General features: G+C 39.5%; 1 protein-coding gene across 1 annotated transcript in view; it reads left to right on the top strand.

Moving 5' to 3' along the window:
* The window catches only part of LOC128644090 (disabled homolog 2-like), a 168,682-nt gene that overhangs the window by 89,900 nt on the left and 58,698 nt on the right, over positions 1–20,084 (top strand). The window contains exon 8 of the mRNA XM_053696807.1: positions 1,420–1,482. Coding sequence (XP_053552782.1) covers positions 1,420–1,482 — 63 coding nt within the window. The remainder of the gene's footprint in view (positions 1–1,419; positions 1,483–20,084) is intronic.

Genomic DNA, 20,084 nt, shown 5'->3' with positions numbered 1-20,084 from the left:
TCTTTTAATAAAACCTCTTAAGAAAAATATTTAGCAACTTACATATTGCTTTAACTTATTGTCTGCCACTAAATGTTGCAGCATAGCGATGCATTGCAGTCCTCTCTCATTTCAAAAGGGTTCAGATAATATTGAAAGGAAATTGAGTTATATTTGATTATCTGTAATAATCTTACTACATTTGATACAACCGTGGCCTATTATATATTAATTTTAAACATTAGCAATGACTAATATTGGCAAACTGTTAATTATATTGGCAAACTGATAATTGAATCTTGTATAACTTGAGTACATTATTAAAGGGATAGTCAAGTCAAAATTAAACTTTCATGATTCAGATAGAGCATGCAATTTTAAGCAACTTTCTAATTTACTCCTATCATATTTTTTTCTTTGTTCCCTTGGTATCTTTATTTGAAAAAGCAAGAATGTAATCTTAGGAGCCGTCCCATTTTTGGCTCAGCACCTGGGTAGTACTTGCTGATTTGTGGCTACTTTTAGACACCAATCAGCAAGCACTACCCAGGTGCTAAACCTAAAATGGGCCGGCTCCTATGCTTACATTCTTGCTTTTTCAAATATAGATACCAAAGAGAACAAAGAAAAAATGATAAAAGGAGTCAATTAGAAAGTTGCTTAAAATTGCATGCTCTATCTGAATCATTAAATTTTATTTTGACTTGACTGTCCAGTTAAGAATAGAGGGAGAACATAACACTTGACTAACCTGTGTATTTGTGTCTCAATAAAGGAATCTCCATTTCACAGTACACAGATCTGGAGGTAGAGGAAATTACTTAGAGTGAGAGCTAACCTGAAATGTGATTGGCCAGCTTCAACTATTGCATGCTGGTAGATGAAGTACTCCCCTGATACATATTCTAGGGCTGTGGACTACAAAAAAGTTTACATTAAAGGGACAGTAAGAGAAGGGTCTACAAATAACATTCCTGCATGGTGCAGTTAAAGATTTGCTCATAAAGGTGGAAGGGAGTAAAAAGAAGGGGAATTAGTGTTTTTAAGGTGGTATTTTAGGATGCATGATTCCATTAAGAAAAGCACAAACATTAACACAAAATTGCACTACCTTAACAAAAAAACACTCAGAATAATTAGGACTGAAAAATAAAATGAAGAAAAAACATAATAATAATAGGATATTTGGGGGCTTTTGGAGGGGACTGCCGCCCTCTCTGCCCCAATAGACCAGCCACCACTGTGCTCCAGTATAATTATGTTTTATACTAATACTGTAATAACTGTTTTTAAAAATAATTATTATTAGTATCCATTATTTATAGTCATTTTCACTATTTACTATTCTTATTATTTCATTGTTCATTTGTTATTTTTCTGATATGAAATGTATTTAAAAAGTATATTATGTGACAGTAAATAACTTATAATTTTTTTAAGGGTGTTGACCAGATGAATTTGTTTGGTGACATGTCCACACCCCCTGACCTCAATAGTCCAACAGTAAGTACATAACACAAGATTCCTCCCTTCTGGGCTTAAATTGTTTGTTCATAGCTCTGTGCTAGTTTGTTAAATGTATCTGTTATTTATACAGTTGCCTTACTTTAACTCCTTCCTGCTGGTACTTATTTATTAAACAAATAAGTAAAAAATTTAAGTCACGCAATTGTTCATGCGATTGCATGATTTTAATGATGGCATTGTGTCAGAGGGAGTGCCTGTGATTCTAGTCACACCCTCCAGCCCGCGACCTCAGTTAGTAAGCCTTTATGGCTTCAGTACAGCCAAACGGCTATGACATTCCATGCCGTCCTAACGGCGCTAAAGCCCAGCACGGTTAGGACGGCATAGAACATCATAATGGCGAGATGGGGTTAATGTGATTTTTTTGCACATTTAATTTGTTTATATTAATTTTAAATGCATTCTCATTCAACATCCCCAGAAACCCTAGACCTTAGACCTAGATAATGTTTAAACGTTTCAACAAAAAATATCCCCTACCAATGACATTTTACTATATACTTTTATTTAAATTATTATCAATAGGATGTTTTTTAACACTGCTAAAGGAGCACATTCTCACATTAGTTTATATTCCTATGTTTCATCAATAATTGAAGAAAAATTCTAAAGTAAAAAGGAAATGTTCAGATTCATAAGGTATTTTGTTGTTAATGAAATGTCAAAATTAACTGTGACAAATCCCTGCAAAGGGCAAACACATTGTTAAAGGGACAGTATACTGTAAAAAAGTTTTTCCCTTAATGTATTTGGCTTGTTATACCAGCTGCATAGTATAAAATGTATGAGAAATTGCATTTTCAGGTTTATTTGTGTATATGAATTAGCTGGTTTTGTGCTTTTAAACCACAGAATTTTTTTGAGCTTGCAGGTAATCACAGATGTCATTATTTTATCATGTTGTGTACACACACTTGTTTGCTTAACGTATATCTGCTTGTAAACCAAAGATTAATACTTAGAGAGAACCCTGGAAAATTAATACTTTATTACTTAAAGGGACAGTACACTGTAAAATTGTTTTTCCATTAATGTATTTTAAATGACTTGTTATACCAACTGCAGAGTATAAAATATTTGAGAAATTCTATTTTCATGCTTATTTGTGTATATGAATTTTTTTTTGTGCTTTGAAACCACAGCCTATTACAATGGGTTGAACTTAAAGGTGATATCAGATCTCATTATGTTCTAAGTTTGTGTAAACAGACTTGCTTCCTTATCTTTTATTTGGCTGGAACACCAAAGCTTAATACATAGAGAGAACAATGGAAAATGATCATTTTATTATTTAACTATCCTGCATCCCACTGAGAGTGTAATCTCTTCTGCTGGCTCTGTATACTTAGGCTATTCAATAGCCTATACTCCAGTATTAATTTGTTCAGTATAGGTGTTGATACCGCAGGCTAAATCAGCTATTTCAAATGCTGAAATAGGAGTAAAGGAGCTACTTGTAACCAATGTAATACACTCTAAGACCGCTGCTTCATAACTGCTTCATAACTGCTATTTCCGGCGAGCCTGAAGACTCGTGCGGAAACAGGGGCATCAAGTTCCATTCGGGGCTTGATAATTTGGCCTCAAAATCTTCTCAGAGAGTCAGCATTAGTTTCTATGACACAAATTACATCTTCAAAAGCAATACACACCACAGCCACCTCTCTGAGGTGTGGTATTTAAATATTAGAGCACGGGCGTTCACAGGATATGAGCATATGCTGCAGAAAAACTGTAATACCTTTTACTAGAAACATTTTTGCTAATGGAAGTATATTGCAAAATATTTTATATTTCAAATTGAAATGCACCGATGCACATTTCAATTTTGACCTTTCTATCCCTTTAAGACCCTAACAAGTGCAAGTTGCAGGTGTAAACTGATTAAAACCTACCCCTGTAATAAATGTATAAGGTAAATGTACACACTGAAACACTCTCTGGTGCAACCAAGAGGTTAAGAAACTCTCTCTGGCAAACAAGGGCAAAAGCAAAGTTTACATTTTTTTCTGATAAAAAAGTCCATGTTAGCACTGACTGATGGAAGAAGCTCCTTCAAATTAAAACTGACTGCCAGAGAAAGTGGTTGTCACATAAACTGAATGAACCTGATGCAAAGACAACCAATCAGATTGGAGTATGAACAACTTCCCTGGGATGTGTCAAAATTTGTCTCAACATTTAAAGTGAAAGTAAATCCTAAAGTTTTACAAACACTAGGATTTACTATTGAAACAAATAAAGGGCACTTTCATTCATGAAGTATAAGATACTTCATGTAGAAAGCTCCTTTATTGATTCAATCGATCGCTGCTCTTAGCTCCTACAGCAGCCCACGGCTAAAAAAACTTTGGGTAAGATGTGACGTTTACACCTCTTAGCCAATAGCCGTGTGGTAAATCCAGCTTGGCGCCCATGGGAGCCGGATTTACCGCACGGCTATTTTTTAGCCATGCGCTGCTGTAGGAGCTAAAAATGGTGATCGATTGAATCAAATAAAGGAGCTTTTACATGAAGTATCTTATACTTCATGAATGAAAGTGCCCTTTATTTGTTTCAATAGTAAATCCTAGCGTTTGTAAAACACTAGGATTTACTTTCACTTTAACTTAATCATTTTTTATAATAATTTGATTTAAAGGAAGAGTAAAGTCAATATTCAACTTGTGATCTTGATAGAGGACATCATTTTAAACAATTTTACAATTAACTTTTGTTAAAAAATTTATTTTATTCTTTTTTGAAGAGTAAGCCTAAGGGGGCTCAAAGGGCCTCAGAAGAGTGCACGTGTCTTTAGCACTCTATGGCAGCAGTGTTTGCAACAATTTTGTAGCAATGTTATACAAAGTTGCGAACACTGCTACCATAGAGTGCTAGAGATATGTGCACACTCCTGAAGTCCTATGAGCCCACATAGGTTTATTCTTCAACAAAGGTACCAAGAGAATGAAGCAAATCTGTTAACAGAAGTCTCTAGAAATTTAATTTTGACTGTACTGTCCATTAAAAGTTCACACAGCCTAAATTGGAGAATCGGAATAGACCCCATAGTTTATAATAAGCATTTGTTTGATAATAAAATGTTGTAATTAATTATTAAAGAGTGTTCTCCACAGAAAATGTTGCGGCAGTGTAATCATTTACAGCATTATATAATTTTCTGTTATAAATGTTATCTAAGATATCCAAAGCACAACTTAATTGCATAATTTAACAAAAAGTGATTTAATGATAATCTGAGCAGCAAACATTGAAAAAAATAATATTAACTAATTTTAGCTTAACGGGACAGTCAAACCAAATTTAAACTTTCATGATTAACCCCTTAACGACACACGTCATACAGGGTACGTCATACACAAACTGGTCGTTAAAGACCAACAACGTACCCTGTACGTCGTTAGGGGTTTAAAGTGGCTGGAAGTGATTCTGATCACTTCCAGATGCTTTCAAGGTATTGCTGTGATGCCTCGATATCTCTTATGGAGGGTAGTACTCTTCGCATTGGGACTGGAGTTTTAAGTAGTCCTGTCAGCCTGTCAGTGAGAGCCTGGGCGAAACCATCCCGACTTATATTAACAGCTCCACAAGCAATCAGCGATGACAAGTTTCGCTGCCTGCTTTTTACACTCAAATCCATGTCAGGAGCAAGGCTACTAACCTTTCACACTTGAAGGGCCGTGTTCCCGTTCCATGGCATAGATTCTGGTAAGATCGTTTAATTTTTTTATTACATAATCATTACACGGAAGATAGGGTCACAGTGTGACGCTTTTTATCTTTAAAGAATCAAAGGTTAATATTCCTTGAAAGGGGATTATTAAACAGGGGGGGGTTATACATTATATTGTTTATTGTGTCATTGCTGCGTTATGTGCGAGATGAGGCTCTGGCAATGTGTAGACTTTCAGGTGACTTACGGGAGTATTACGTGGCCTTTTTTAGCGTGTTTTCTCCTTAGGCAGGGGCGGTCCTGCCAGGCATTCCATGAGACTGGCTGTGGCTATCTCTCTTCCTCTGTTGATCAGCGGCGCAGAAGACAAAACGGTTTCTCTAGTCCAGGTCATAGGAGGTGGTGAGTGCCCCGGCCATTGGAGATTATAAAGGTGTCTATTTATTAAGTTAATTTAGTCCGTAATAAAAGCGCATGCTATGGAGGACTCTGACGCGTTAGAGGGTTCTCCCTCTTTAACAAGGTCTCATTCCTGTGTTTATTGTGAGGAGGTTCTGGTAGAACAGCCTGCTCAACTATGTTTCACATGCCTTGATAAAGTTGCGACATCTAAAAGTAAATGGATGTCTAGTACTACTGAGCCGTCCACCTGAGGGTTCCCCGTCCCGTGAGGTTCGTTCCCTGCATTCATCTCTAATTGCACAGGCAGCGCCCCAGGGTCCAATCATTACTCCTGCGAGAGATTCAATGGCCGTCAGATTATGCGGATCAACTGGTGGTATCGAAAGTGATCCATGCCTTACCATGTTCTGATAAGCGCAAGCGTAGAGCGTATCATGGCAGCCAGGCCCAGGGGTTGTCTATGCCTAGGGAAATATCAGAGGCGTTATATGATGAGGAGGAGACCCCTTCTGGGTCGGAGTCCATGTCATCTAAACCTCCGGCTGCGGAGGAGCCTGACTTTAGGTTTAGGATGTGCGCTTTTTGCTGAAGGAAGTGCTCTGGAGGTTCCGGAACCAAAGCTTCCAGAGGAACCTGCGATTCCTAAGCTTGATAAGGTATATGAGGACAGGGTGGTGCCTCGGGCCTTCCCGGTTCCTGTTAAGATGGCAAATATTATTAAGAATGAATGGGAGCAATTTGGTTCTTCCTTTTCCCCTTCTTCTTCCTTTAAGAAACTGTTCCCCATCCCAGACTCTCAGCTTAAGCTGTGGGGTCCCTAAGGTGGATGGTGCTATCTCCACGCTTGCAAAGCGAACAACTATTCCCCTCGAGGATAGTTCGTCGTTTAAAGAGCCCATGGATAAAAAGTTGGAAAACATGTTAAGGAAGATGTTTCAACACACAGGGTTTGTTTTTCAGCCGGCAGCAGCCATAGCAGCAGTTTCCAGAGCTGCGACATATTGGTGTGAATCCCTGTGTGAAATGGTCAAGGGGAGACTTCCATCGACGAGATACAGGAGAAGATTAAGGCGCTGAAGGTTGCCAATTCGCCTGAATGCTAAGGTGTCAGGTTTTTCCGTTTTAGCTCACAGGGCTCTGTAGCTAAAGTCTTGGTCTGCGGAAATGACCTCTAAGTCGAGGCTGTTGTCCCTGCCTTTTCAAGGAAAGATTCTGTTCAGTCCATGATTGGATTTGATCATATCCACGGTTACGGGAGGCAAGGGAGCTTTCCTACCGCAGTATAAGAAGGCTAAGCTTAAAGGATGTACTTTTCGTCCCTTTCTTGCGGACAAGGCACAGCGCCAGCAGCCCGCCGTGAAAGCGGACCAGTTCAAGGGAACTTGGAAGCCGGCTCATTCTTGGAACAAGTCTAAGCAGAGCAAGAAGCCCACCGAGACAAAATCGGCATGAAGGGGTGGCCCCCGACTGGTCTCCGGACCAAGTAGGGGGCAGATTATCTCTCTTCTCAGAAGCCTGGTTACAGGACGTTCAGGACCCTTGGGTTCTGGAGGTTGTCGCCCAGGGTTACAGGATAGGTATCAGATCCCATCCGCTCAGGGGCAGATTTCTCCTGTAAAACCTGTCTTCAAGACCAGAAAAGAGAGAGGCCTTTCTAGAGTGTGTGAGAGATCTCTCCCTCACCCCAAGCAGAAAGGGGTCTAGGGTACTATTCAAATCTTTTTGTGGTTCCAAAGAAGGAGGGCACATTCCACCCGATTCTGGACCTAAAGTGTTTAAACAAGTTTCTGAGTGTTCCATCATTCAAAATGGAAACAATCAGATCTATTCTGCCTCTAGTTCAAGAGGGACAGTTCATGACAACTATAGACTTGAAGGACGCTTACCTTCATGTGCCAATTCACAGGGACCACTTCAAGTTCCTAAGATTTTCGTGTCTGGACCAACACTTCCAGTTTGTAGGCCCTCTTCTTTGGTCTGGCGACGGCCCCAAGAGTCTTCAGGTAGGTTCTGGGGGAGCTACTTGCAGTGGCCAGAGCCAGAGGCATTGCTGTGGTGCCCTATCTGGACGACATCCTGGTCCAGGTGCCGTCACTCAGTCTCGCAGAGGATCATTCGAGGGCTCTTCTTCTTTTGCTCCAATCTCACGGTTGGAAGATCAACTCAGGAAAGAGTTCCCTGGTTCCCAGCAACAGGGTGGAATTCCTGGGCATGATAATAGACTCTATGTCCATGAAAATATTTCTCACAGACCATCAACGCAGGAAGATTGCATCCTCTTGTCTTGCCCTTCAGTCCTCCTCAAGCCCCTCGGTAGCTCAGTGTATGGAGGTGATCGGACTCATGGTTTCCAGCATAGACGTCATTCCATTTGCCAGGTTCCATCTCAGACCTCTTCAATTGTGCATGTTGAGACAGTGGAACGGCGATCATTCAGATCTATCACAGCAGATATCCATGGATGCTTGGACTCTGAACTCCCTCTCTTGGTGGATCTGTCCGGAGCAACTGTCCATGGGGACATCCTTCTTGAGACCGTCCTGGGAGATTGTGACCACGGACGCGAGTCTGGCAGGATGGGGAGCTGTTTGGGGTGCCAGTATGGCACAAGGAAAATGGACCCGGGAGGAGTCTCTCCTTCCAATAAATATTCTGGAACTCCGGGCAATCTACAATGCTCTGAAGGCATGACCTCCTCTGGGGTCATTCAGCTTCATCAGATTCCAGACCAACAACATTACCTTGGTGGCTTACATCAACCATCAGGGAGTACGAGGAGCTCCCTAGCCATGAGGGAGGTGTCTCGGATCTTGGAGTCCCACAGCTGCTCACTCTTAGCAGTTCACATTCCAGGAGTGGACAACTGGGAAGCAGATTTTCTCAGCAGGCAATCCTTCCATCTGGGGGAATTGTCTCTCCACCCCAAAGTGTTTGTGGAGATTTGTCTCAGGTGGGGAACACCGGAGATAGATCTCATGGCATCCAGACTCAATTGCAAGCTACCCTGATACAGGTCGAGGTCCAGGGATCCCCAGGCAGAGCTGATAGATTCTTTGTCGGTGCCTTGGGGGTTCAGCCTAGCTTTCATTTTTCCACCGTTACCACTTCTACCTCGTGTAGTGGCATGCATCAAACAGGAGCGAGCTTCGGCCATTCTGATTGCTCCATCGTGGCCACGGAGGATGTGGTTTGCGGATCTGGTGGGGATGTCAGGTTACCCTGTCGCAGGGATCTGCTGGAACAGGGTCCTTTTCAACATCAAAATCTTGATTCTTTGAGGCTGACTGCATGGAGATTGAACGCCTAGTCTTGGCCAAGAGAGGCTTTTCTGAAAGTGTGATTGATACGCTAATTCAGGCAAGGAAGCCAGTTACTCATCGTATCTACCATAAGGTGTGGAGGACTTACTTGTCCTGGTGTGAGAAGCATGGATTTCCTTGGCATAAGGTGAAGGTATCCAGAATTCTGTCCTTTCTCCAAGAAGGTTTGGAGAAGGGTCTTGCAGCCAGTTTCATAAAGGGACAGATTTCAGCATTATCAGTCTTGTTGCATAGGAGACTCATTGAGCTCCCTGACATACAATCTTTTGTTCAGGCTCTGTCTAGAATCAGGCCTGTCTTTTGACAGTCTGCTCCCCCATGGAGCTTAAACTTGGTCCTTAAGGTATTACAGAAGGTTCTGTTTGAGCCTATGCACTCCATTGACATTAAGATTCTGTCCTGGAAGGTTCTTTTCCTGTTGGCCATTGCATCGGCATGCAGAGTATCTGAAATGGCTGCCATGCAATATGAGCATCCTTATCTGGTTTTTCATGCGGATAAGGCTGTGCTTCGCACTGGTTTGGGGTTTCTTCCCAAGGTGGTGTCTAACTGTAAACATCAATCAGGAAATAGTTGTTCCTTCTTTATGTCCTAAGCCTTCTTCTTCTAAGGAGAGGTTACTTCATAACCTGGATGTGGTTCGTGCATTAAAGTTCTATCTTCAGGCTACAAAGGATTTCAGACAGTCTACATCTCTTTTTGTGGTGTATTCAGGGAAGTGCAAGGGGCAGAAAGCCTCTTCTACTTCTTTGTCCTTTTGGTTGAGGAGCTTGATTCGCTTGGCCTATGAGACAGCGGGACATAAGCCTCCTCAGAGGATCACAGCTCATTCAACTAGAGCTGTGGCTTCGTCTTGGGCCTTTAAGAATGAGGCCTCTATGGAGCAAATTTGTAAGGCGGCTACCTGCTCCTCCTTACACACTTTTACAAAGTTTTTGACATTTTTGCTTCTGTGGAAGCTGTTTTTGGGAGAAAGGTTTTGCAGGCTGTGGTGCCCTCAGATTAGGGTCCGCCTTTTACCCTCCCAGTTTCATTCAGTGTCCTCTAGAGCTTGGGTATATGTTCCCAACAGTAATGAATGAAGCTGTGGACTCTCCTACCCTTTAGATGGAAAACATAAATTATGCTTACCTGATAATTTAATTTCCATCAAGGGGAGGAGAGTCCACGGCTTCCGCCCGTATCCCCGATGGGTGGACCTAAATTTAATTCATGTTCTGGCACCTTTTATACCCTGATATTTCTCCTGCTGTTCCTTGTTCCCTCGGCAGAATGACTGGGGGATGAGGGAAGTGTGGGAGGTATTTAAGCCTTTGGCTGGGGTGTCTTTGCCTCCTCCTGGTGGCCAGGTTCTTAATTCCCAACAGTAATGAATGAAGCCGTGGACTGTCCTCCTCTCGATGGAAATGAAATGATCAGGTAAGCATAATTTATGTTTTTCAAACACTGATGCAGAGAGAGAGCCACTCTGTGGCCATCTCTGCATCAGCCAGCGATGGTGCGATCGTTGGTGGGTGGGAGCATCTGCAGGGAGGCGGGTAAGCGACCATCGCTGGGGGGAATGACGACAGAGGGGGGCGGGATTACGTGCGGGGGGGTGCCGGGAGCACGCACGGATGGGGGCACGCGCACGGGGCGAGGGCGGGAGCTCGCATGGAGGCGGGAGCGTGTGGGAGCCCTACACTATGGAACAGTGTAAAGGGAAGAAGGGAGAGAGGAGGGGGACATTTTTTATCTAAGGGATCTGGGAGGGGGTGGGGGTTGGTTATTGAGGGGGGGAAGCTACACTACAGAAAAATAAATAAAAAATATATATTTTTAAATTTGTATGCAAACTGGGTACTGGCAAACAGCTGCCAGTACCCAAGATGGCGGACAATAAGGTTGAGGGGGAGGGTTAGAGAGCTGTTCAAAATTGTATATTCCCAATGCTTTCACAGCAGTTCCATAATGTGGTGTTAGGAAACACAGTTTCTCAATTTCCTAAACTATTGAAAAGTACAGTACTGTTTATTTTTATTTACATATTCATAGCATGAGAAATATTTAAAGGGACAATCTACACCAGGATGTGTATTGTTTAAAAAGATAGATTATCCCTTTATTACCAATTCCCTAGTTTTGCACAACCAACACAATTATATAAATACACTTTTTACCTGTGATTACCTTGTATCTAAGCCTCTGCAAACTGCCGCCTTATTTCAGTTCTTTTGACAGACATCCATTTTAGCCAATCAGAGCTTACTCACCTGAACTCCACATGTGTGAGCACAGTGTTATCTATATGACACACATGAACTAACACCCTCTAGTGGTGAAAAACTGTCAAAATGCCCTGAGAGAAAAGGCGGCCTTCAAGGGCTTAGAAATTAGCATATGATGAACCTCCTAGGTTTAGCTTTCAACTAAAAATACCAAGAGACCAAAGCAACATTGGTGATAAAAGTAAATTGGAAAATAGTTTAAAATTACATTCTCTATCTGAATCATGAAAGTTTATTTTATTATTATTCTTTATTTATAAAGCGCCAACAGATTCCGCAGCGCTGCCCATGGGTACAAGGATTAAAGTACAACGGAGAAGCAATACAATAAAAGACACATTTTTACAGACAAATACAGGGGAAATTGAGGGCCCTATTCCTGTGGGAACTTACAATCTAGATGGGTAGGAGGATGGGAAACAGGAGATTAGTCTGACCCTTTAACTTGAAATGACTTAGCCAATCATTATATTTCTGTCATGTGACTAGTGGGAAATTCGGTTTTCTGTTCTACCATAGTTATCAAAGTTCAGCTTTCCAAAATTGCGCAAATAAAACAGAGATATCCATTAACCTTGTAATGAAAGGCAAACAGTGTCTCACTATGTTTTAGAATATAGCTTATTGGGTTTTATTCTTAAAGCTAAAAAGCAATGTGTTAATAAAAATATCAAGTTTTTTTATGATTTTGCAAAGCAACACATCAGACACTTGGCCAAGAGAGGCTTTTCTGAAAGTGTGATTGATACGCTAATTCAGGCAAGGAAGCCAGTCACTCGTCGTATCTACCATAAGGTGTGGAGGACTTACTTGTCCTGGTGTGAGAAGCATGGATTTCCTTGGCATAAGGTGAAGGTATCCAGAATTCTGTCCTTTCTCCAAGAAGGTTTGGAGAAGGGTCTTGCAGCCAGTTTCTTAAAGGGATAGATTTCAGCATTATCAGTCTTGTTGCATAGGAGACTCGTTGAGCTCCCTGACATACAATCTTTTGTTCAGGCTCTGTCTAGAATCAGGCCTGTCTTTTGACAGTCTGCTCCCCCATGGAGCTTAAACTTGGTCCTTAAGGTATTACAGAAGGTTCTGTTTGAGCCTATGCACTCCATTGACATTAAGATTCTGTCCTGGAAGGTTCTTTTCCTGTTGGCCATTGCATCGGCATGCAGAGTATCTGAAATGGCTGCCATGCAATATGAGCATCCTTATCTGGTTTTTCATGCGGATAAGGCTGTGCTTCGCACTGGTTTGGGGTTTCTTCCCAAGGTGGTGTCTAACCGTAAACATCAATCAGGAAATAGTTGTTCCTTCTTTATGTCCTAAGCCTTCTTCTTCTAAGGAGAGGTTACTTCATAACCTGGATGTGGTTCGTGCATTAAAGTTCTATCTTCAGGCTACAAAGGATTTCAGACAGTCTACATCTCTTTTTGTGGTGTATTCAGGGAAGTGCAAGGGGCAGAAAGCCTCTTCTACTTCTTTGTCCTTTTGGTTGAGGAGCTTGATTCGCTTGGCCTATGAGACAGCGGGACATAAGCCTCCTCAGAGGATCACAGCTCATTCAACTAGAGCTGTGGCTTCGTCTTGGGCCTTTAAGAATGAGGCCTCTATGGAGCAAATTTGTAAGGCGGCTACCTGCTCCTCCTTACACACTTTTACAAAGTTTTTGACATTTTTGCTTCTGTGGAAGCTGTTTTTGGGAGAAAGGTTTTGCAGGATGTGGTGCCCTCAGATTAGGGTCCGCCTTTTACCCTCCCAGTTTCATTCAGTGTCCTCTAGAGCTTGGGTATATGTTCCCAACAGTAATGAATGAAGCTGTGGACTCTCCTACCCTTTAGATGGAAAACATAAATTATGCTTACCTGATAATTTAATTTCAGGTTCTATTAAATACAGTGTGCACTTGCCTATCTATTCATTGACCAATCCTAGGACTGGATTAGCAATTGATTGTTTCTGTATCTGACCAACTAGCTGTTCAAAATTGTATATTCCCAATGCAATTTCACAGCAGTTCCATAATGTGGTGTTAGGAAACACAGTTTCTCAATTTCCTAAACTATTGAAAAGTACAGTACTGTTTATTTTTATTTACATATTCATAGCATGAGAAATATTTAAAGGGACAATCTACACCAGGATGTGTATTGTTTAAAAAGATAGATTATCCCTTTATTACCAATTCCCTAGTTTTGCACAACCAACACAATTATATAAATACACTTTTTACCTGTGATTACCTTGTATCTAAGCCTCTGCAAACTGCCGCCTTATTTCAGTTCTTTTGACAGACATCCATTTTAGCCAATCAGAGCTTACTCACCTGAACTCCACATGTGTGAGCACAGTGTTATCTATATGACACACATGAACTAACACCCTCTAGTGGTGAAAAACTGTCAAAATGCCCTGAGAGAAGAGGCGGCCTTCAAGGGCTTAGAAATTAGCATATGATGAACCTCCTAGGTTTAGCTTTCAACTAAAAATACCAAGAGACCAAAGCAACATTGGTGATAAAAGAAAATTGGAAAATAGTTTAAAATTACATTCTCTATCTGAATCATGAAAGTTTATTTTATTATTATTCTTTATTTATAAAGCGCCAACAGATTCCGCAGCGCTGCCCATGGGTACAAGGATAAAAGTACAATGGAGAAGCAATACAATAAAAGACACATTTTTACAGACAAATACAGGGGAAATTGAGGGCCCTATTCCTGTGGGAACTTACAATCTAGATGGGTAGGAGGATGGGAAACAGGAGATTAGTCTCTCCCTTTAACTTGAAATGACTTAGCCAATCATTATATTTCTGTCATGTGACTAGTGGGAAATTCGGTTTTCTGTTCTACCATAGTTATCAAAGTTCAGCTTTCCAAAATTGCGCAAATAAAACAGAGATATCCATTAACCTTGTAATGAAAGGCAAACAGTGTCTCACTATGTTTTAGAATATAGCTTATTGGGTTTTATTCTTAAAACTAAAAAGCAATTTGTTAATAAAAATATCAAGTTTTTTTATGATTTTGCAAAGCAACACATCAGACACATTTAATTTATTTTGTATAGTGTTTTGAAAAACTACTAATAATTATAAAAAATACAAGGTACAGAGACACTCTTTAGACAAACTAAACAACTTGTTCAGTAAATAAAAGGGGATAAGGTTTTGTAAAGCTGTCACTTAGACCTAATTAGCACAGTGTTAATTAAATAGGTTAAATGCTTCTTGGAATAGCTAAGCAAAGGGAATTCAAGAGATAGTGTGACCTTAAGAATAGAAGGAAATACGGGGAGAAAAACAAAGAAGAGCTGCTGCCTTTCACGTTCAGTGGGAAAATTGTAATACTGGATAAATGGGAGCTTAGGACTTTTTATGGCAACTATATGAATTTTATTTGGAATCCGGAAAAGATTGGAAACCCCAAGATGTTAGGACAAAAAGTGAGGAGCAAATGACGAGTGAGCCTGTGGATGATGTGTGGAGGGTTTTTAAAGGGACATTTTCTCCCCTCTAATATGTTCCCAACAATCTCAGTGGGGATTAGGAGAGATAAGTAATAAAATGCTAAAATGTTCAATTGTTTTGTCTATGCATTGGGCTTTGGTATGCAGACAGATATAAGAAGCATGTGTGTGTACAGAAAGTAATAAAACAAGAAGATCTGATATCCCGGCAAGCTAAACCCATTTTAATGGATTGTAGTTTCAGAAAACAACACCAGCAATTTAATATCCAAAGACTGGGGCGGAACTACAGGGGGTGCAGAGTTCGCAACTGCGACTGGGCACCCGAGGATGGAGGCACAGCTTAAAATTTATTTATTTTTTCATAAAAAACGTTGACCTGCCATTGCCTGCACTGATATCATGTGAGTGTGACGTGATGCTTTACTAGTGTCTCTGTCTCTAATTACAGGGGTTAGTGTTTCTGTTTTACCCATTGGTGTTAATGTGTATGTGTGTATGTATGTATGTGACTGTGTGTGTATTTATGCATGTATGTGTGTGTGTGTATGTGTGTATTTGACTGTGTGTGTATTTATGCATGTATGTGTGTGTATGTGTGTATGTATGTATGTATGTGACTGTATGTGTATTTATGCATGTATGTGTGTGTGTGTATGTGTGTATGTATGTATGTGACTGTGTGTGTATTTATGCATGTATGTGTGTGTGTGTGTGTGTGTGTATGTTTGTGGAACCAGCAAATTACAGACCTTGTTACTACAGGGCGGGGCTAAACAGTGTCACTATACAGTACCACTATATACAGTACGGGGGGCTGGACCATGTCACCGACTACTGTGGTCACTTTATAAAGTACTGGGGTGGGTAGGGTCAGGCCAGCCATCTCGCCGGCAGATTACAGACTGTGTTACTAACTCACTATATACAGTACTGGTGGGTTAAACAGTGTCACTATATATAGTAATAGGGGGTCAGACCATCTCACAGACTGTGGGCACAGGGTACCTCGTTTTGCAGACGTAATCTGATTCACTTTTTTTTTTTTCTGTGTTAAATGATAAAAAAAAAAAAGATATGTATCAAATTCACTTTTTTTTTGGAGTTGGGGGGGCCCTTCTTAGATTCTTCTACCTGGGCCCTGTGGTTTCTAGTTACAACTCTGTCCAAAGATAAACCTAAATGTGCAATTATTCATACATTTCCTAATCTGCTGCTGATAAAATTGGAAACATATTAACGGAAAACTATTTTACAGTAAACTGTCCCTTTAAGTGATATAGGTAGGGTAGTTAAGTACTGACCTGACAGGGGATAATAAATATATATAAATTGCTGGGTTTCATATACATTTGTCAACTACTTCTTTGTTTTTGTGTGTTTTTGTGTTTCAATTAGTTTTTAGGAATCAATAGGAATACTTAGCAGCCATCCATGCATAGTTTTAGACGATGTTCTAAAGAATAGTATGCAGATGCATTCAAATTATTTAGGAGCCAGAACTCAAATTTCGGGTGCCATGGCAACCAGGATTATAAACTAGTATAATTATGTTCTATTGATTTTATTCTATTTATTAATAAATAAGCAAATCCTGCTTATACAAATCATAATTGATAAGTGAGCGTGTAGCTAAAATTATTCTGTGATGTACCATGAACCATAAGTAAAATAATATTTTAATATGTAAATTAATATATACCACTTTGGTAGTGTTGGGCTAGAAAAATAGCAGAGGTCAGCAGTGTTCCTTGGCTGCCAGTAATTTATTTGGCAAATTAAAATGGAAAAGTCAAGTTTCAATCATAAGGTGATGTCACAGGATATTTAATAAACAGTATAAATAGTTATTTGATAAGGAATGTTAAATGGATAGTTTTCTTAAGGTTAAAGATTAAAATAAGGCTAAAGATTAAAATTATATTACGGTAGTGATATTTGAAACAATAGAAGCCCCCATTACATTCCGTCAGAATTTCAATGGGAAGTACCTCATGTGGGTTTTCATAGAGGTTTTAAATGTAGAGCCCTTCATTGAATAAACTTCCTTTAGCGATGGTAATGGGTAACACTGTGAGGGACTTCTGGAATGCCCGGGATAAGCATAAGGCTATCCTACGTACTAGATACCTTTACACTTTTAGGAAATTGTGGACAAACTTGTTAGGCCTATGGTTCTTATCTGCCCTCAAAATCTATGTTACTAAAATAAGAAACTGATAATTGCACTACTATCCCCCCTTGAAAAGCTTGCAGCCTCATGTACTGTAATGAAGACTCACAGAAATGTTATGCCATATACTTTTGCAAAAATGTTTCTGTTAAAAGCCACCACTGCTAGAGCAGTCACTAATAATATGCACTTGACTCTCTGCCAATATGCAATGCACTGAATGATGTGTTTTCAAGAAGTCAATTCACTTACCAAAATATTTTGAATGCTTAAAACTTTTACTTTTATTTGTATTGGTTTATTTATATGTGTATGTGTGTGTGTGTGTATGGATATGTGTGTGTATATGTGTTTGTGTGTATGGATATGTGTGTGTGTGTGTGTATGTCTATGTGTTTGTGTGTGTGTATGGATATGTGTGTGTATGGATATGTGTGTGTGTGTATGTCTATGTGTGTTTGTATTGATATGTGTGTGTGTGTATGTCTATGTGTGTGATTATGGATATGTGTGTGTGTATGGATATCTGTGTGTGTGTGTCTATGTGTTTGTGTATGTCTATGTGTTTGTGTATGTTTATGTGTGGGTGTGTGTGTATGTCTATGTGTTTGTGTATGGATATGTTTGTGTGTATGTCTATGTGTATGGATAAGTAAAAGAGAGAGATAGGTGCGCTAGGCCAAATAGATAACCAAACACCCCCTTAAAAAGACAAATATCCCTACAATTGTCTAAAATCAGAGAGAATAATACAGGTACTAAGGGAGGCGCTAAAAAAGCCAAAGGTATCAAGCACTTATACAATTTAATAAAAACACATATGCATACAATATCAATATATAAAAGGGGACATCTCCCCAAAACGAATACTAATATTTAATTACTTAAAATACTAAAAAATACAATTGATATAAATTCCCACAGATAAAAACCTACAGTCTGTATAGAGCAGTCCCAATCAGTTTGTTATAATGAGGTCAGAAAGAAATGTCTTTTCTCCATATAAAAAGTAACTGAATAAGCGGTCAGCGTTTCATTAGTCAAATACCACCAAGCTGCAAAAATTGATAGAACAATTGATAGACCAAATTGCTGCCAAACAGTGTAAGTAGATAATTATATACTTGCAATTCCAAAGTCCTCTTACTGTGTAAGATATCACTTTAGCAAACCATTCAGCTGTGTACTTTACCAGATCCTTATACGTGAGGTGGATGTCTTTTCCCCTAGCCCGGTATTCACCTCGAGCGGGGCCGACTGAAACTTTCTGGCGTCTGACGTCACTGAAAGATGTTCCGGTTCAGGAGAAGAAGTCGATTCCTGCGCTTACTTCTATGACCTGTAGTCACGGTCCTCTCAGATGAGCCCTGCACTTAGTGCTTATAGCACGCAAGGGATTGGATACTGGGCAATGTGAATGATATCCCAGAATTGCTGCCAAACAAGATGATTTACTCCTATTTAGGAGAAAAATAGTTCCAAAATGTATAACCCGGGTTATTAAGTAGGATATGTAGATTGTTGTCACAGGAATAGAAACAACACCACTGCCAACACACACGACGCGTTTCGCCCTCCTATGGGCTTTATCAAGATAGTGGTGGCAAGTGTGAATGCCCTTATTTAAAGGGGTGTCTTTCAGTCTGATTGGTGGTGGTTTCAATTAGCAGAATTGCCTTAAGGTGGTATTTTGACTTTTAGTAGCAACTTCTTTTTAAGGTGGTCTTTTTCTCTTCTAACCTTTTAAATAAAATCATACAGTCTTACTGTTAAAGGGACCTCACAATCGTACCAGAAAAAAGATTTGCAATAGATTAATAAATAGATTATTCATAAATTAATAGTCATCCATCTTTGACGGGACCTCTATGTGTAATTAGAAGGAGATACAAAATCAATTTATCACTACAAACTGGCTCAATGGCTTCCTATTAAAGTGCTGTGTAAATATATCAAATGTAATTACATGAGTATACCATAAAATGTGCTGATAAAATTACATAAATCTCATAATAAAGTGCAAAGTTAGATTATAATCTTACAAGTGAAAAAAAAAAAAATTCTAATACCTATGTATGTGTAAAATAATCTAAAATAATATATCATTCAAATAAAAAGGGAGAGAGATCTAATTCAGAATTTAACCCTTTAGGATATAGAGTGTCATACTTATAGATATATTCTGCTTCCCTTATAAGGAGGGTTTTCTCGATATTACCACCTCTCCAATGATTGTTTATTTTAAGAATACCCCAATATTTTAAATCCCTAGTATTACCATGGTGAACTTCCTTAAAGTGCTTATATAAATGTGTGTCCTCTTTTTCTTTTTCTATACAAAGAAGGTGTTCTCTTATTCTATCCCAGAGACTCCTCTTGGTTTCTCCGAAATAGAACAAGTTGCATGTGCATTTCAATACATAAATAATATTCTTATGAGTGCATCTAATAATTCCCTTTATCGTGATATCTTCACCCAAACTATTAATTTTCAGATTCTTCAATTTTGAGCTATGTGTGCATGCTTTACATGTGTAGCAGGGAAAGAAACCTGCTACACTTCTACCCTCCAGATCTAATTGTTTTTGGTCTCTTGTCTTCTTTCGTATTTCACTAGGGGCCAGAGTTGTTTTAAAATTCTTTGCTCTCTTAAAAATAAAGGTCGGTCTGTCCGCCAACTGATTCCCTATAATGTTATCCTCTTTTAATAAGTGCCAGTTCCTTTTAATAATTTTTTTAATCAGATAATGGTCTGTGTTATAATCCGTTATAAATGGAACAATAATTTTGTCTCCTTTAATAATTTCCTTTGTTTGATAATTTAGAAGATCATCCCTATTCTTCATTTGTGCTTTTTTTATAGCCCCTGTAATATTTTCCTCCTCATAACCCTTTACAGTAAATTTATCTGCTAGGGCTACTACCTGTCTTTCAAAGTCCTCAATACGTGAGCAGAGCAAAGAATTTTAAAACAACTCTGGCCCCTAGTGAAATACGAAAGAAGACAAGAGACCAAAAACAATTAGATCTGGAGGGTAGAAGTGTAGCAGGTTTCTTTCCCTGCTACACATGTAAAGCATGCACACATAGCTCAAAATTGAAGAATCTGAAAATTAATAGTTTGGGTGAAGATATCACGATAAAGGGAATTATTAGATGCACTCATAAGAATATTATTTATGTATTGAAATGCACATGCAACTTGTTCTATTTCGGAGAAACCAAGAGGAGTCTCCGGGATAGAATAAGAGAACACCTTCTTTGTATAGAAAAAGAAAAAGAGG

The sequence above is a fragment of the Bombina bombina genome, unplaced genomic scaffold, assembly GCF_027579735.1.
Source record: "Bombina bombina isolate aBomBom1 unplaced genomic scaffold, aBomBom1.pri scaffold_627, whole genome shotgun sequence".
Classification (NCBI taxonomy): domain Eukaryota; kingdom Metazoa; phylum Chordata; class Amphibia; order Anura; family Bombinatoridae; genus Bombina; species Bombina bombina.
The sequence above is the reverse complement of the archived record's forward strand: the minus strand, read 5'-3'. Positions and strand labels throughout refer to the sequence as shown.